This window comes from Ambystoma mexicanum, chromosome 4q (genome assembly GCF_040938575.1).
Source record: "Ambystoma mexicanum isolate Mex_15411 chromosome 4q, UKY_AmexF1_1, whole genome shotgun sequence".
Classification (NCBI taxonomy): domain Eukaryota; kingdom Metazoa; phylum Chordata; class Amphibia; order Caudata; family Ambystomatidae; genus Ambystoma; species Ambystoma mexicanum.
Genome location: NC_090928.1, coordinates 224833318 through 224851240, shown reverse-complemented (window position 1 = coordinate 224851240; position 17923 = coordinate 224833318). Strand labels below are relative to the sequence as shown.

Genomic DNA, 17923 nt, shown 5'->3' with positions numbered 1-17923 from the left:
TACTGAACATTACATCATGATGTCAAGCTAATGCTTGAGGAGTGTAATGGTGAGATGCTAGCCTCTCTAAGTTGGAAAAAGGAGAAATAAGCAGCTGTCCCACGTATTTCTCTCAGCAGTAAATTACTTTGCAAAAATAATAGGGCAAAAGGGGGGACCAGTTAAAAGCCTTGTACCTTACATCCTCTTGGCACTAAAAGTGAAAAACAATAAGGGAATGAGCCAACAATTATCAGCTAGACTGCTCTAGAGTGCTCTATCGGTTTCATTTGAGCAGGAAAACGACCAGAGAGGTTCACCTTACGGTCCCCTGACACTTAAGAGCAGGCATGTGCAACCAAGTTATCATTTAAAAGAGTATGGAAATAAAACAATCCAGGCTCTACTTAAAAATAGCCAACCTCTTCTTTGAGAAGTCCCGGGCCACCTTGAGGTTTTGCGTTTTCTCTCCCTTTCAAAAAGTGAAAAACACAGAAAAAGAAACAAATAATGATGCCATGAGAAGCGAGGCACAGATAATCTGTTGTATAATGCTTACAATGAAGACAGGAGTCGCAGGGCTTGTCTCACTGAGTTTTATTCTCCCACAGGTTTCATGCAACACTGCACGCCAAGTGCGTGCCTCAATAACAAAGGCCAACGGGCCTAATATGGCTGGGAGGCTGCAGCCGAAATGTCTGTGTCCTTGGGTGTGGGCCGCGGACCCGTTCTCGGAGGAGCCGGCAGGACGCACCTTATCGCGTCCTCGGCTCTTCCCGTAATGCGCGCGGAGCGCGCGGGGGCGGAGCTAACTTTCACGGCGAGATCTCGCGAGAGTGGGCGCTCTCGCGATATCTCTACACATCTCCCTTTTTCAATGGACAGCACATCACTGTAAAACATAGTCATTGTATCTTACCGGTCTTCTGTGTTCTCTTCTGGGCCGATCATCAGTTCCGGCGCAATCTTCCTGTTGCTCCTGTTCGGGATCTGCCCTCAGTGCTTCCGGCTCGACCTCGGTTTCCACCCTCTCTCTGTCGTCTCCTTCTGGTTCTCGTTCCTCGCCTGTTCCGTAGTCTCTTTCGGTTTCCGTTCGTGATCTCTCCGGAGTCCTCGCTCTTCCTCGAGTCTTCTGGTATAGTGCCACTCTTTCGAGGTTCCACGCTCGCCCGTCTTCTGTGCGAACATGATTTGCTCCTTTGTAACTCACTTTGATAGGTCGGCTAAACCGAGACCCCGTGACCTGATCTTTCTTCGGTAGTCTGATTTTAACCAAGTCTCCTTTTCCTATGTCGGACGCTTGCTTGGTTCTTCTTCTCCGATCACTCCATGATTTCATGCGTGTCTTGCTGCTTTCGATTCTCCAGACTACTTCTGCCATGTCCACCGCTTCGTCTTCTCGTATTTTCGACAACCATGGTGGAATCAGCGTGGAAGCCGCACTCCTCCCTCTCAACATTTTGAACAGAGATATTTGCGTGATTCCATTTGGAGTGAGTCTGTGGGCCGCTATGGCCTCCTTGGTGGTTTTGAGCAGTCCATACCCGAAGCCGTTGCCAATTGGATGGCGCCCTTTATGAACCTGTTTGCCCTCTCTACCAGCCCATTTGCCTGGGGGTGATATAGGGCCGCTTTCTTTTGTTTAATGTGATTTCTTTTTAAGAATTCTTCCATGTCCTTAGAGACCAGTTGCACCCCGTTGTCTCTAACCACTTCCTTGGGGAGGCCTTCCCTCTGAAAAATTTCTGTAAGTACTTCTATAACTGTTGCTGTAGTTATGTTTGGGACAAACTCCGCCTCCACCCACTTGGATAGGTAGTCAACCAGTACTATTCCGTACCGATGTTCAGGTGCCATTGCTTCCAAAGGTCCTATGAAGTCGATGCCAAACTTTGACCACACGGCTTCTGGTATTTCCGTGGGTATTAGGGGTGCTTGGCGGACCTTCAGTCTCTTGTCGCTATTGAGGCATTCATGGCAACGTTCTATCATGGATCGAATTTCCTGGTCCATGGATGGCCACCAGTAGGCCTCTCTCACTCTGCGACGGGTCATCGTGTTTCCCAAGTGGCCCGCGTGGGCTCTACATAGAATGGTATTTCTCATTCCTGTGGGGGGATAATCTGGTCGGTTTTCATAATTATCCCCTCTGTTTCAGATAGCTCGTCTGACACCTTCCAATAGGGTCTCATGCCCTCGGGCAGCGTTTTTTCACTTGGCCAACCTTCCTTGATCCATTTGCGAATCATGGCCATGGTGGGGTCTTTCCCATCTTCCTCTTCCCAGTGTCTCTCACTGAGTTCTAGGTAATCTGGTGCTCTCAAGTCCGTGATGGATGCAACTATGCATTCTCCATGAAGGAACGTGGTGGCTTTATCCCTACCCTCCGGCAGTCTCGACATGCAGTCAGCTTGCGAATTTTTCCAGCCTGAGATGTGCTGGACTTCAAACGTGTACTCTTGCAGTTTGGCTGCAATGCGTGCTAATCTGGGTGTGGATACTTTAGTGCCTCCCGGGCTGAGCATATGAATGAGGGGCTTATGATCAGTCACTAACTTGAATTTTGTGCCCCATACGTATGTCCTGAAATGTTCCACTGCCCATGCGCAGGCCAACATTTCTTTTTCTATGGTGGAATAGTTCTGTTCCGCCTCTGATAATGCAGGAGTCGCAGGGCTTGTCTCACTGAGTTTTATTCTCCCACAGGTTTCATGCAACACTGCACGCCAAGTGCGTGCCTCAATAACAAAGGCCAACGGGCCTAACGTGGCTGGGAGGCTGCAGCCGAAATGTCCGTGTCCTTGGGTGTGGGCCGCGGGCCCCATTCTCGGAGGAGCCGGCAGGACGCACCTTATCGCGTCCTCGGCTCTTCCCGTAATGCGCGCGGAGTGCGCGGGGGCGGAGCTAACTTTCGCGGCGAGATCTCGCGAGAGTGGGCGCTCTCGCGATATCTCTACATAATCATTCAGTGTCTTAGCGTGCGAAGGTCTATTCAGCCACAACAGACTGAGAGAAGTCCAAATTCATCCTAAATAATTCCCCTCTGCCACATGTAGAAAGAGGCATGGACATTTGGGTGATTTCTATATAAGGGATGCAGCAGCTGTGTGTCAATTTGCACTGGAGAACAGGGCCCTGTTTCAAATATATGTTACATCGGCGACGCCTTTCGAGTATTACTTTTCTACCTATGGAATTTGTTTCAGTTATGCATCTTTAAATACCTTCTTTGTTGAATCCACATTTTCTAGGTAACGGTACAAGGCCAAATAAGCAAGCAAAGGTCACTTCCAGTCGGTCTTTCTGGTCCGGCACTAGAGTTCAGTGCCAGAAACTATGTGAACGACTGAGAATTACAACATATTTCATAATGCTGCAGTAGACATCTCCTCTCTGTAAACCAGCCACACAAAGATAGATCGAGGCATAGATGCGTCGCATGCATTTTAAAGCCTGTATCAATGAAGGTACTCAACTTGAAATGTTCACATCCATTTATCATTTAACCTAATTTGGAACTAAAGGGCTTTTGATTTTCTTGCCTGTCTGGTCATACCATTGTATTGGTTAATTATGGACTTCAATACAGAAGAATATCTAGTTTAAAATGGTTAGGAGGTCCTCTACCTCCCTCTGGGGACATGGAGGGGGTTGAACGATGGGGCTGGGTACCTCCCCAAGCAATTGGATGATGATATTGGGCCAATCCCCTGATCATCTTCACTTCGACCCCACCTCAGGGCAGGCATTAATAACGAGGCACTTGTAATGGCTCATACAGAAGGGAACTTGCTAAAGTGGATTATTGGGGAAATCACGCACTCTTCCTGCCCAAAGAATAATATGCTCTGTATTGCTGTACAGAGGAACACGGTACGGTCCCTTTAAGAGATCTTAGCCTAGAGAATAACTGTTGTGTTCGCAGCCAGGGATAGGACAAGGTTCCCAGGAAATGCTATTACCCTGCTTGAGGTATAAAGAGTAAGGACATATGATAAGGCACAATGATCCTCCTTTCCCCAACCACTACCAATTTAGTAGGAACGTACCTTAAAGTACAGGTCCAAGTCTGGGAAGGGGTCAGGGGGGTCGGGTAAGTAGGAGGGACAGGAAAGAAAGGGATGAACTTCCTAGGCGAACATGAATGCTAAAAAAAGTAAGAAGCAGGGAACTACCAGTATGGCATGAGGGGTAGCTAAGGGGAAAACTCCAATTCAAGCAGAGGTCCAGCATGGTGCATGCAGAAAAACCCCAGTTCAGGTATGCAGCAAAATTCCAGTCAGAGGTTCAATAAATGTGAGGGTAAGCCGTAGAGAGCAAGCCTGAAGTCTAACATAACAGTTGAAATGAAGTCTGTGTTACCAGTACAGAAGAAAGCACAGACGTATACCATGGAGGAATCAGTGGTAAACACAAATAGTTCCAATCGGGGTCGAATGACGAATTCCGATACAAGGGAAAAGGAAGAAGTACATCCATAGAACAGGCAGACGTCAAACATAAGTGGCTGCAAATAGGGCTGTGTTACCAATAGAGGAGAACGGGCAGAAGACAAATCCCGAAAAACAGAGTGAAATACCGTCGAGACAGTTATCCCTAAACAAACAGAAAAGGAACACTCACCATTGCCGATCAGTGCCCTGGTCTGTATGAGGCCTCTTTGTAGATTCTCCTGTTCCATGTCCGCTAACACCTGGAAGGACTTGCTGAAATCACTTTAGAGTGCTGCACCGGTGCTACTAACTAAAGCTAGTGGAAGAGGAACAGTGAATCCACTGGACTGTAAAGGATACCTTTAAAACTGTAATTGGCACAGGAAGCCATTTGGGTTGCAATCTTTATACAGATTTTTGAAATTAGCAATATTGTTAATAAGAGACCTTTTCTTTCATTTATGTTTAATCCTTGGTCAATTAAACCTTTGCTACCCATGTCTTTTTGTGGTGTGTAATCCGTTCAGTGAGGCACAAGACCTGGTGTAAAGTCTCTCCTGGTTCTTTATTTAGGCTGTACCCAGATATATGGTTAGGTAAATAACAGTTAGTCATAGGGGTATAACTGAAAGAAACTGCTGAATTCAAACACGGCGAGGGTCTGGGTAACTTAAAATATTGCCTTGATTAAGGATGGTTTCTCTTAATGAGTCTTTGTCTCTTTGTGAGACACCCTAGTCTACAACACGAAAGAAGGATCCAAAGTTGGTTCTACAGAAAATAGAACTGTTTTCTTTAGAAAGCCTTAGCCTTCAAACTAACCTACTGTAGAGGAGCAGTGTTGTGTGTCACTGATAGACTCCGTCCCCCTCTCCTCCGTCATACTGGATGAATAACAAGAAGACACTGTGCATGGCACTAGATATTATCCCAATATCGCATCGAGTGTTTGAGAGACGTTATGCACTCAGACAGCTGTATCGAATGTACCCTCGTACTGAAGTAGTAGCAGGAGACTTGCAGGCACCACTGAATATCGAGGAGTTGTAAAGAAGATCTGACAGGTGCAAGGTAATGTCATAAGGAGAAGATACAATGACACACTGAAACGATCTAAGAATACTTAAGAATGAAGATGTAATTGAAGACACAATAGTAAACATACGTACAAGTAAGAAGAAACCATATATACAAGGAATATAAGTAACCAAATGAGTAGTGAATCTGTATATGCAGAAACGCAAGGTAGATGAGCCATATAGACGCTTGCTGCAGTAGAAAACATAACACAGGTGAAGAAGCCATGTTGGACAGATGGACGCCGGCGCTCAATGATAATAAGTAGAGTTCGAAGGAGAGAGACCAGAGTTTACAGAGACTGGAAATAAAAATTCATGCATGAACAAAGAATAACTGCTGGTCAGAGATCAAGGATGCCACAGCGAGAAGCTACTGAAGGGTGCAAGGGGAGTTTACAAGGATATTCAACTTATGCAAGACATATTTCTCTTAGATTAAGTAAACGAGGGACCATTTGTAAGTGACAAGTAATGACAATGAAAGATGCAGAAAAACCTATGAGAGACGGAGCAACCAAGTCTCCAGAGCCCAAGAGGAGTAATGAAACCCAGTTTAATTGAATTAAATAGCCCTAAATAAGAGGTCGAAATTGGCAAAATTATGGTCTCCTCACACGTGATTCAGGAATCGAAAACAAGGCCTATTGATTAAGCTCCAGATGAAGATAGTGGTGTACCTACACTCCCTAAAAAGTCCTAGAGAAGAGAACAGTGTACAAGGTCAACTACAAAGAATAGGCCTTGGCTGAAGGCTTGGCAGATGAGAGATGATGGACTAATAGGGAAAGTGGGTAGTAGTCTGACGTTGTTCTCTGCACCTGATTTTCATTTTGCTTATGTACTGCTGGTGAGCAGAGTATTCAAGGTTGGGAGAGGATGCCAACCTATCATGAAGCCTAAACAACGATGAGCATACAGTGTTGCATGAGCCAATCCACTACTGTTATACTGTTATAATCTGTATTATACCTAGTTAGAGGGAGGTTCGAGGCTTGCCTACCAGAGAGGAACAGCCAATGAAGTAAATAACACTTATAGACTCCATAATTAGATATGTTCCCCTAACCAATCCCTAAACCTGATAGGTTTTTTTATTTGTCACATAGGATGACATCATAGCTGACACACTTTGAGGTATAAAGCCTTTGTGTAACTAATCTTCAGTGTGAGTGTGTGGACCAGGAACCGTTGTTTGCCAGATTGCCCTTCTTTATTCAATTGATAATAAAGTAGTACTTTTCCATATTATTTGAGTCTGTCCAGTCATTTGGGTCCAACACTGTCTATTATGGCAATCCCAGTCTGTGCATGGATATGCCCATAAAGTGCTATTGCACACTACTCTAAATGTTACAAGGTTTGGCCAATGTAATAATCCAAAACACATTCTTATAGAAAATCATCCCCTACTACAATGATAATATTAGACACATTTTATTTGTCAAAGTTACATCGTTCTGTTACTTACCTCTGATTCAATATCTTACCCACCTTTGACAACACTGGCAGATGGTCTCAGACTCCTAGAAGTGAGAGACTATGCTTCCTATGTAGATTGATCGTGAAATCATCCCGTCACTTACTTGCGCAATGTAAGAGTTTAACATTTTATTACATGACAAGTTATTCATATTTTATCGTAAATCCTGACTCCATTGCGGGTGACCAGTTCTGGAGTACACTTTTTGGGTCAGAGTGTATTGTGATCATGGCTACAGCATTCCACATATGGAGGGAAGCCGTCCATTTGATCAGTACAGCAAAGGGTATTACGTTATTATGTCTCAGTTGGCTGGTCCTTTTCCAGCTGTGTGTCATTTCCTGTATATCAATTTTATTCTTGTCTCTTTCTCTAATAATATTAACTTAATAGAATTGTAAATTGGCTCTTTTTGCTTTCTTTGTTTTAGATATTTATATTACATTGATGAAGATGCTTTTATTACTTCTTTTGGGCTGATATTGTATTATCTTTTTTGTGCAAAGTTCTGGGATCAGGGATTCACAGTCTGGTCTTGGACCGCTCTGCTTTTTCCCTCAGACTTCTGTCAGTTTGGTTGTGTTCCTTCTGTCCTCTCCTAGCCCTTCGGGTTCCGTCAGTTTTCAGTGCCGTTTTATCAGGCCTTGCCAGATTGTCTGGTCCCTGCAGGTCCTTGGATAGTTGGATACAGTACTTTTCACACTTTCCAACAGGTCTCTCCCCGACCTTTGTTTAAATCTCTCTAACGAGGTCTCATCCCAGATCATGGGATTCAGTATTCATGAAGGGGGCCGTTCCCGGACCTTGGGTTTGAGTGTTCCCAATAGGCCTCTTCCTGGATCCTCGGTAAAGAAAATACTAAGGGTCTCTTTCTCTTTGGTCTTCTGGAGGTATCACATGTCTCCTCCTAGACCTTGGGTTTCATCTTGTAGAATAGGACTCTCCCTAGATCTCAGTTGTCAAGTTGTAGCACAGCCTCTTCTCAGACTTTGGGGTTTCAGGTTGTAATGCAAGTCTCTCCTATTAGACTTGGGTTCAGGTTTAGCCCAGGTCTCTTCCTAGGTCTTGGGTCTCACCTTGTAGCACAGGCCTCGTCTTACACCTTGGGTGCAGGCTGTTTCTTGGTTTTCACAGGTCTCTTCCTAGATCTTGGGTTCAGGTTGCAGCATAGGTCTCTTCCTAGACCTTTGGTATCACACGTGTCTTCCCTGAGCTTAGGTTCAGGGTATAACACAGGTTTTTTCCAGATCTTGGGTTCAGGCTTCAGCATAGTACTTGTAGCATTGGTCTCTTCCTAGATCTTGGGTTCAGGTTGTAGCACAGGGAGCTTTCTAGAGTTTTGGTTTCTGGTTGTAACTTAGGTCTCCTCCTAGACCTTGGGTTCCGGGTGTAGCACAGGTCTCTTTCTAGGCCTTGGGCTTGGAGCTGTAGGAGAAGTCTCTTCAAGGATCTTAGGTTGCACAGCTCTCTTCCCAGAGATGAGGTTTGTCCATAGGTCTCTTCCTAGACTTTACGCTTCGGTGCTGATGAGAGATCCTGTCCTAGATGCTAGATGCTAGGTACAGAGTGTAGTCCAGGTCTCTCCTCTGGTGGCACTGGTCTCTTCGTAGCCCTCAATGCTGTCGATAGGTATTTCTCCCGCCATCGGGGTCTTTGTCAGGTTACTGATATGTGTCACGCCCTCCGGCCACAGGTTGGCTCCTCTTCCTTTGTTTTTGGGGTTGCTGGTGGAAAGATAATCTAGCAGTCCTTTAGTTCCCTCAATATAGAAAGTGCTTTATTATTTATTGAACCTTTCCTCTCTTTCCGGGTTTTGCCATACTGGGTGGTCGGATAGCAACCTTCTATGCTCTGCGAAAGTTCCATAGTGATCCACCTGGGGGGCTTCTTCCTTGTTATCTCCTCAGGTGTATTCTCCACTTGTATCAAGGGTTCCATGGCATACACCTTCTCCTGTGTCTGGGTGTTTCTTCTTGCAATTGTCTCTTCCAGTATCCTCTGCTCTAATATCAAGGACCCCACAGAGATCCCACCTACATCCCTCCGGATTGTCTCTCTGACTGGGCTTTTCCTGCTGGATTGAAAGTTCTCTGAGAGGGGCTGACCGCCCCCTCTGCCCTCCCAAAGGTTGTTCCCTTTAGTAATTAAAACTATGGGATTTAATTGGTTATGTTTCATATTGTCCCGTCCTATTGGCTCGCTGTTTATCTGGCATTGTGATTGGTTACCTGGTGGCTCTGTCTAACTGCCCACAATCAGCTCCAGCGAAGAATTAAATGTCAGTGCGGACTACAGCACCATCTTGAAATTTCCCAGGCCTTGGAATGCATGGTTCTGCACTCAGGTTGTCTTGCTGACAGTGTGTCTGCTTGCTTACTCAACTACCTGCTCTCTCTCCAGGTAACGTTTCAAAGTCTGTGGTGAAAAGTTCTGTGGACGCTGTAAGTAAGCAGTCTAGGTCTTGCCTCTCCTATACCTTTCCTGCCACATTCAATACAGCTGTGAGGTCGAGGTCTGCAATGTAGTCTCTACTGCTCTACTTCCCCTATGGCCATCTCCTCCTGAGGAACACTATAGCTTGTATATTCTGGCATTGCTCTTGCATCTAATTCTTCCTGCACAATGTTGGAGGCACTCTGGGACTCATAGTTTACCCAATCCTCTTCTGCCCCAGTGTTGTTAGATTGGGGAATACTGCTTTCTATGGAGAGTAATGGACATACAGGAACCTTCACTGTCCATCCTTGTGGGAGGCACATCAGGTCGGGGCCGGTCCAATCTTGTCCCCAGTGGCCTGCTACTCCCACATGTTATTATATGGAGTTCTGAGAACTAACTACACTGGGCCTCACTCAGGTGTATGACAAAACATATTTGGGTGTTTCTAACAGTGATGAAGCACTGAATTTTTAAATAAATATTTTTAAATGAATAGGGAGCATGCAATGATGCTTTTACCGTGTTTACTTGATTGTCATTTCTATACAACAGCAATAAATTGCCACTTAAAACAATATATCTGATTTTTTTCGTTTTTACAGGATTTCACTGTTTTAAGCATTGTGGCAAATATGTCAGGAAAGTTTTCCATAGGAGTGGCTTTTGGACTTATTTACCTGTATACAGCAGAGCTTTATCCGACAATTATAAGGTAAGGTATTTCATATGTTTTAAGGAGTCATGTTTTGCTTACAGAGCTCAATAAATTGTCTACATAACGGCACAAGAAGTACACATTACTGTGTGGAAGAAAGAAGCAACACGTTTATCAGGTAATGTTATGTTGGCTTATAGTGCGCACCGTTACCACCACAGAGACGGTCTCCAGGTGCTCATGGCAAACATCACATAGTGCAACGATGGGCTCCTGAGATTCTCATCACACAGACCCATGTAAAGGGCTTACGCTGAGCTGTAAGACTATATAAAATGAGGTCTCCACTTCGCAGCAACGGTGTATGTTGCTCATTTGAATGTTCGAAACATGCGAAATATTCTTAGACAGAACTCTACATAATATTCCATTTTAATTTCCACCTACTTTTGTTACTTATTTAATTTCAAAAATCGTTTTTATTTTCAATTAAGGTAGAACCACACTCAAAATCTTTCGTTGAAATGATGTGTTCACCACCTTGAACCAAAATGGTTTGTCCATAGTTTAATCAATGAATGGGTTACATTACAAAGTGAGGAACGCGGCAATAAGATAAATGTGCAGGAAGAAGCCCATCGTAACCAAAGTTGTTATAATACGAGTGTGCTTCTTTATTCTTCTCATTAGTAGTTGCAGACAAGTCTTTAAGTACATTCAGTTTGACACCCAACAGAAACATCAACTCTTCATCAAGTCTCTCATCAACTGCCACTCCAGGAAAACTCAGTAACTCATTCATTTCTTGGTGGATTTTGGACCTGAAATACTGTTGGCGGTATTTACCATCTCTACTGGACCTATTTCCATAAATCTTACAAATTACAGAAATACCACTGGTGCAGAGGTAACATTAGTGGTGTTTCTGGAATACTTTAAAAATGGGTTTGTGTATTGGCCCTATAGGTTTGTGTAATTTGGAATTATAGGTTTTGTTCAAACGCATATTACGTGAAGATTTATTTTACTAGAGGTAGAATGGAGCTGCAGGATGTTGCACAATGGTGGCTGTTTAGGTAATGTGAAATTGTGCTAACTGATTTTGGTTCTGACTTAACTTTGGCGTTCACTTTTGAAAAGTGCAGCAAAATGTATTTTCTCAATTTCTCATTACTTAGAGTAAAGCTAAAGCAAACACATTTGCCACCTTTCTTGTTTGCACTGATTCAAAACGTTTGTGTAATAAGGCCTTTCCACTCCTTGCCATATTACACAAGCATAAAAAACGGTGAAAAATAATATTTGCTCCGTTTTTGTTATAATGTAAATATTTTCATGTAATATCTACAGGAGCAAATTGTTAATCATCAACAACAAAATAATTATTTTTCATTTAAAATGTGTATTAGTTTGACAATTTCCAAACAAGATGCAAAACAGAAGCACATTGAAAAATGAGCAGCCATTTTCTGAAACTCAATTTGAATGTGTTTATTAGTGGAAATTAACAAAACGGGTTAGAAGAAAGTCAACTAAAGAGTCATAATCAATTGAGCTCTCAAGTTGAAATAAAAGTCCCACTCAACTAAAAATCCAAAGTAAGCTAAAAAAGTTCAGGGTAGCTTCTCCTTAGAATTGGCTTGTTTTGGGGTTCCCCACAATAGATGAGCTTTGACCAAAGTCCTCCACAAAATCTGCTGCTTCTCATTTTATTCCCGGGTCCTCCCCTATATTTACAAGTGCAGGTTTCAGAAGTTCTCCAGCACGGGGTCTGGCATGGATTCACATGCTCATGAATATTCCCCGTCGTCAGGCTGGGAATCCTCGGTAAAGAAAAAATCAGTATCAGTTTTGTTTCTGATCTGTCTTTCTTAGTAGTAACCAATCACTGATCTCTGGGTCTTACTGCCCCCCAGCCAATGACTGCCCTCTCCCTAAGCCCCGCCTCTGGCAGCCATCCTCAGATTTTTTACCGCACGCTCAAGTGTTGGGAGTCCTCGTGTTTAGCTCTCGAGTTTTTTACTGCATTTTCATGTTTTTTCAGGAGAATTTCTCATTTTTTCAAACGGGGACCCGTTTCGGAATTCTTCTAGCCCCTCAAGGGTGAAGGTTTTGTCGAGTTTATACTTCTTGGAGGATTCCGGAAGATCTGCCGCCTACCTCAACGGACAAGGCCCAGGACAAGGGGAGCTCTACGCCCGGATCCAAGCTGTTCAGGAACTGCCCTGGATGCGGATTATATAACGTTTTCAACGAGGATGAGCATTCGCGATGTCTCTACTGCCTCCATGGGGACAAGACGCACGTGGAGAAGGACTGTGCGTTCTGCAAGAACCTTTTGGAACGGACCAAACAAGATCGTCGTTCCCGCCTCGCCACCTGGCTGGAGAAGGGCACGGCAGGTGAGAAGGCGAAGAAGAAGTCTGAGCGTGCTTCTAAGTCCTTTGTGGGTGCCCTGGCGATGGGGGCCCAACAGAAGGCCAAGCACTGCAAGTCTGCGGGCTCCGGGAGCGCCGAAAGGTCAGGCTCTTCGGTTGCCAAGCAGGGCGCTACTTCCCCGGCACGTTCGACCACGAGCCAGCGCTCCAGTTCGGGGAAGAGAAAGTCCGAGAACCCGGGTAGGCCGCTGGAGCAGACCCGGTTGATCTCAAAGGGGGAGCGAGGCGCTCACCCTCCCCCCAAGGCGAAGGCACAGGACTCACCTAAGGTGGTGAGGGCTTTGACCCACCCGGCTAAGGCCTCTACCGAAGTGGTCGCCTCGACCCTGGCGGAGCCGGCTGAAACTACGCCAATGGAAACGGCCTCTAGGCCCAGAGTATCCCTGCCGCCGCAGAGGGAATCCTCTTTCCAGCCCATCGCTAAGACCCCCGTGAAAGCCCCGGCTGAAAAAGAGGGGGGGGTGGCCATTTCAGACTCGGAATCAGTCTCTGAGGAGGAACTGGTGGAGAACGAGAAGGGCCTCAACGAAAGACCCATAGGCTTCAACGAGAGGTTCGAGAAGGTTCGATCCCAGCGGACGGTCCCTGCTGACGTGATCGAAGACAGCGACGACGACGACGAACAGGGCCCAGTGGAGCGGCCATCCCGTCCGTCGCAGCCATTGCCCGAGCCCCAGGATAGCTCGGCGGCCATTTTGTTGGCAATCCAATCCTTATATACCGAGATAAGGACGAGATTACCATGCACCCCAACGGAGGAGCCAGAACCAGGCCCGTCGGGAAGCCCTCCGAACAAGCGGAGGAGAGTCCACCCCGCAGTGCTCTTCGTGCCTGCGAGACCGGTGGACCCCTCATCCCCCTAGAGAGGATACGGCGACGGATACGGCGACGGTGACGGACGATGACGGCGGCAATGACACAGCGGACATCCCGTCGTCACCCCCCGCGGGCGTCGCCAGCCGACGAGTTTGGATCTTTCCACGCCATGATAACCAGGGCATCCGAGCTCTTCCAGCTCTGCCCTGAAGAACAGAAAAAGGAGGGGTTTCTGTACCAACGACGAGAGGCTAGGAGGAAGACGGTCCTCGCGGTGCCTTTACTTGACGACATCTGGGACGAGGGGCTTGCTGTCCTCAAGAACCCTGCCACGACACCCGCCAAGAGGGACAGGTACGAGAAGAAGTACCGAGTCCCCAATGCCGCCCCCTTGTGCCTCAGGGCCCAGCCCACGCCGGACTCGGTCGTCTCGGCAGCGGCTAAGAAGAAGGCAGCGGGCGCAGCGGCTTCAACTTCCACTTCCCTGCCGGACAGCGAGGGCAAGAAGTTGGACTCTATGGGACGACGAGTCATCTCGTCGGCGGCGACGACGATTAAGGCGGCCAATGCCTTAGCGATCGTGGCCCGCTACGACAGGGAGCTCTGGTTCAAGATAGCTCCCCTGCTAGATTTCCTGCCTGATGACAAAAGGGCGGAGGCACTAGAAATTCTGCAGGAGGGCGAGGTGGCGTCGGATCACGCCATTACGGTGGCAACGGACATTGCCGATACCGGATTTCGCCAACTGGGCAACGGAGTTTGCCTCCGACGACGAGGATGGCTCAAGGCGACAGACTTTCGCCAGGACGTCCAGACCAGAGTGTTGGACATGCCGTTCTACTGCAACAACCTTTTTGGTAAGGCGGTGGATGAGTCTCTGCAGGCCATCAAGACCGACTCGGAGACGGCCCGGGCCCTTGGGGTGCTTCAGCCCTTTCGGAGCCCCGGAGGCAGACAGGGTGCCTCCAAAGGATCCAGTGGCTCTTCCACTTACCGCCAGGCGGCCCGCTCCTCTTCCCAGGAGGACTACAGAGGTCGCGGCAAGCAAGGGGGTTCCCGCTGTCGTCGCCAAGGAGGCCAAGGCAGCAAGGCCGCCTCCAAGCAAGACTGACCCGGCCGGGTTGTCGGGCCCCCACCGAAGCACCTCGGTGGGAGGCTGGCTGACGAAGTCCATCTCCACCGATCGTTGGGTGTTGGACACCCTGGCCAACGGGCACTCGCTGGAATTCCTAAAGAAGTGCCCTTGCATTCCTCCAATGGCAAGGAAGGAGAATCACGTCCCTCAACTGCTGTTGGAAGTAAAGGCGATGCTCAAGAAAGGTGCCATCGAGCTCGTCCCCAGGAGGCTCCGGGGCTCCGGAGTGTACTCAAGGTACTTCCTCGTCAGAAAGAAGACAGGCGGTTGGCGCCCCATCCTGGACCTGCGTCGGTTAAACAAATACATCAAGGTGCAGAAATTCTGGATGGTCACCCTCCAGCACGTGCTGGGACAGCTGGAGGAAGGCGACTTCCTATCGTCGTTGGACCTGGAGGATGCTTACTTCCACATCCCCATTCTAAAAAGGCACAGGAAGTTCCTCAGGTTCGTGGTTCAGGGATGCCACTATCAATTCAGAGCCCTACCGTTCGGATTAAAGTCAGCACCCAGGGTTTTCACCAAGTGCCTGGCACCAATGGCGGCGCGGCTGCGCCTGCAGGGGATCCACGTCTACCCCTACCTGGACGACTGGCTAATCCGGGCAAGGTCAAGGGAACTCGCCGTCAACCATACGGCGAGGACCGTCCGGTTGCTCACGGAGCTGGGGTTCACCATTAACTACCCCAAATCCCACCTGGTTCCATCGCAAGTAGCACTGTTTTTGGGAGCGAAGCTCGATACAGTGGAGCAATTGGCCTCCCCTTCAGAGGACCAAGACCATCCTGGGCAAGGTGCGGTGTCTGTTAGCCACGGACGTGGCCAGGGTGAGGACCATCAAGTCCCTTCTCGGGATGATGTCCTCGTGCATCTACCTTGTGCCCCTTTGCAGACTTTGGATGTGTCCGCTACAGGAGTTCCTCGGCACCCGCTGGTTTCAGGCGAGGAGCTGCTTCGAGGACAGGATCCCTCTCGACAAGGAGTTCCGTCGGGCGATCCTATGGTGAGGCACCCGGGCTCACCTTACTAAAGACATGGACTTTCAAACCCCGGCATTTCAGGAGACGGTAACTACGGACGCCTCTCTGGAGGGTTGGGGGGCCCACACCGGAGATCTCCACGCAAGAGGCCTTTGGCTCCCGGAAGAGAGTTCTCTTCACATCAACATCTTGGAGCTCCGAGCAGTGTTCTGGGCGCTCAAGTCGTTCCTCCCGTCCCTCAAGGACAAAGTGGTGAGGATCTTCACTGACAACACCACCACAATGTTCTACATACGGAAGCAGGGGGGCACCATATCCCCAGCCCTATCCAAGGAGGCCCAGGATCTGTGGCACTGGGCCGTCGCCCAGGGGATGTTTCTGGTTCCCTTCCACCTGGCAGGAATAAAAAACACCATTGCCGACTCACTCAGCAGGGAGCTGCGCTCGTGCCACGAGTGGGAACTGCGCCAGGATCAAGTGGATCGACTCTTCCAACGATGGGGCAAACCCCAGATCGACCTGTTCGCGACGGCGACAAACTCCAAGTGCCAGAGGTTCGCCAGCAGGTTCCCACAGCCGAGGAGCATGGGCGATGCTTTCTCATTCCCTTGGGACGGCCTGTTTCTATACGCATTCCCTCCGTTGCCGTTGCTGCTCCGCCTCATCCACCAGCTCAAGAAGTCCAGGTGCAGGATGATCCTCGTCGCACCGGCGTGGCCGAGGCAGATCTGGTTCCCGGACCTTCTGGACTTGTCAACGTCCCCGCCAGTCAGGCTGCCGGCGGACACGGATCTTCTCTCCAGAGAAGGAGGTGCCATTCTCCACCACGACCCACAGTCGCTGAACTTGCAGGCCTGGCTGCTGCAGCACTAGAGTTTAGAGGGTACGATATCCCGGCTGATTGCAGAGAGGTTCTTGCAAAGGCCAGGGCGTCCTCAACTCTCAAGTGTTACGGTCATAAATGGAAGAGGTTCTCTGTCTGGTGCTGTGCACAGAAGATTAACCCTCTGCGAATTACAGCCCCTCAAGTGCTGCCGTACCTGCTGTCGCTGGCCAAGGCTGGGCTGGCTCACGCCTCCATAAAAATACATCTGGCTGCCATCTCCCGATATACCAGGACGACGGGACGGGCGTCCTTGTGGTCTCATCGCCTGGTGAAGGAATTTATGAAGGGACTATTCCGATCATTCCCACCGGTGAAGGCTCCTGCGCCGGCGTGGGAGCTTAATGTGGTGCTGACCAGGCTCATGGGAGCCCCATTCGAGCCTATGCATTCAGCGCTTTTGAAGTTCCTGTCATGGAAGACAGCATTCCTCGTGGCCATCACCTCTGCACGACGAGTGGGAGAGATTCATGCCCTATCTTGCAAGCCTCCATACTTGACTTTTCATGACACGAGGGTGGTGCTGAGGACGCACCCCTCCTTCATGCCCAAGGTGTCATCGGACTTCCACCTCAACGAGCCCTTGGTGTTACCAGTTTTCTTTCCGTCGCCTTCGATGCCGGCCGAAAGGACTTTGCACTCGCTGGATGTAGCTAGAGCGCTGAAGTTCTACGTGGACCGCACAAAGAGTTTTCGGAAGACGTCACAACTGTTTGTGAACTTTGGGTCTTTGAATCAAGGGAAGGCTCTCTCGAAGACTTCCATTTCCAGATGGCTCTCCGGCTGCATCATGCATTGTCACCGGTTGGCAAACCGACCGCTGCCCGGCCGTCCCAGAGCCCATTCGACCAGAGCGATCGCTGCTACCACGGCGTTCCTGTCTGGTGTGCCCCTGCTGGACATCTGCAGGGCCGCTACGTGGAGGTCGACGCACACCGTCACAAGATTCTACTGCGTCGATCGGGACTCCAGGGAGTAGTCCAGGGTCGGCCAAGCAGTGCTGCGCAACCTGTTCGCTTAAGGTGAGCCTGGTGAGGAGGTAAGAGATGCTTAATGTTGAGTTGTTGTATTGCTTAATGTTGAACCTGTTGCCACCTCCCGTGGTTGTGCATGTGTATACTGCTAGGTATTCTTTTATTCATGAGCATGTGAATCCATGCCAAACCCCATGCTGGAGAAGGAACAAGTTACTTACCTGTAACTTTTGTTCCCCAGCATGGGTCTGGCATGGATTCACATGCGATCCGTCCCACCCACCCCTCTGCGGCTCTTCATTTGGTCATACTGCCACTTGGCGTGCTACCAAATCTGAGGATGGCTGCCAGAGGCGGGACTTAAGGAGAGGGCAGTCATTGGCTGGGGGGCAGTATGACCCACAGATCAGTGATTGGTTACTACTAAGAAAGACAGATCAGGAACGAAACTGATACTGATTTTTTCTTTACCGAGGATTCCCAGCCTGACGACGGGGAATATTCATGAGCATGTGAATCCATGCCAGAGCCATACTGGAGAACAACAGTTACAGGTAAGTAACTTGTTCCTACCCACGCCCTTCTTCCCTGAGCTCCACAACTTGTTCTAAAGGTTAGCTGAACCCTTCCTC

General features: G+C 48.4%; 1 protein-coding gene across 1 annotated transcript in view; it reads left to right on the top strand.

Annotated features, from left to right (window-relative positions):
• Nucleotides 1-17923, top strand: part of SLC22A16 (solute carrier family 22 member 16) — a 963109-nt gene that overhangs the window by 767917 nt on the left and 177269 nt on the right. The window contains exon 6 of the mRNA XM_069607763.1: nucleotides 10013-10122. Within this exon, the coding sequence (XP_069463864.1) occupies nucleotides 10013-10122 (110 nt within the window). The remainder of the gene's footprint in view (nucleotides 1-10012; nucleotides 10123-17923) is intronic.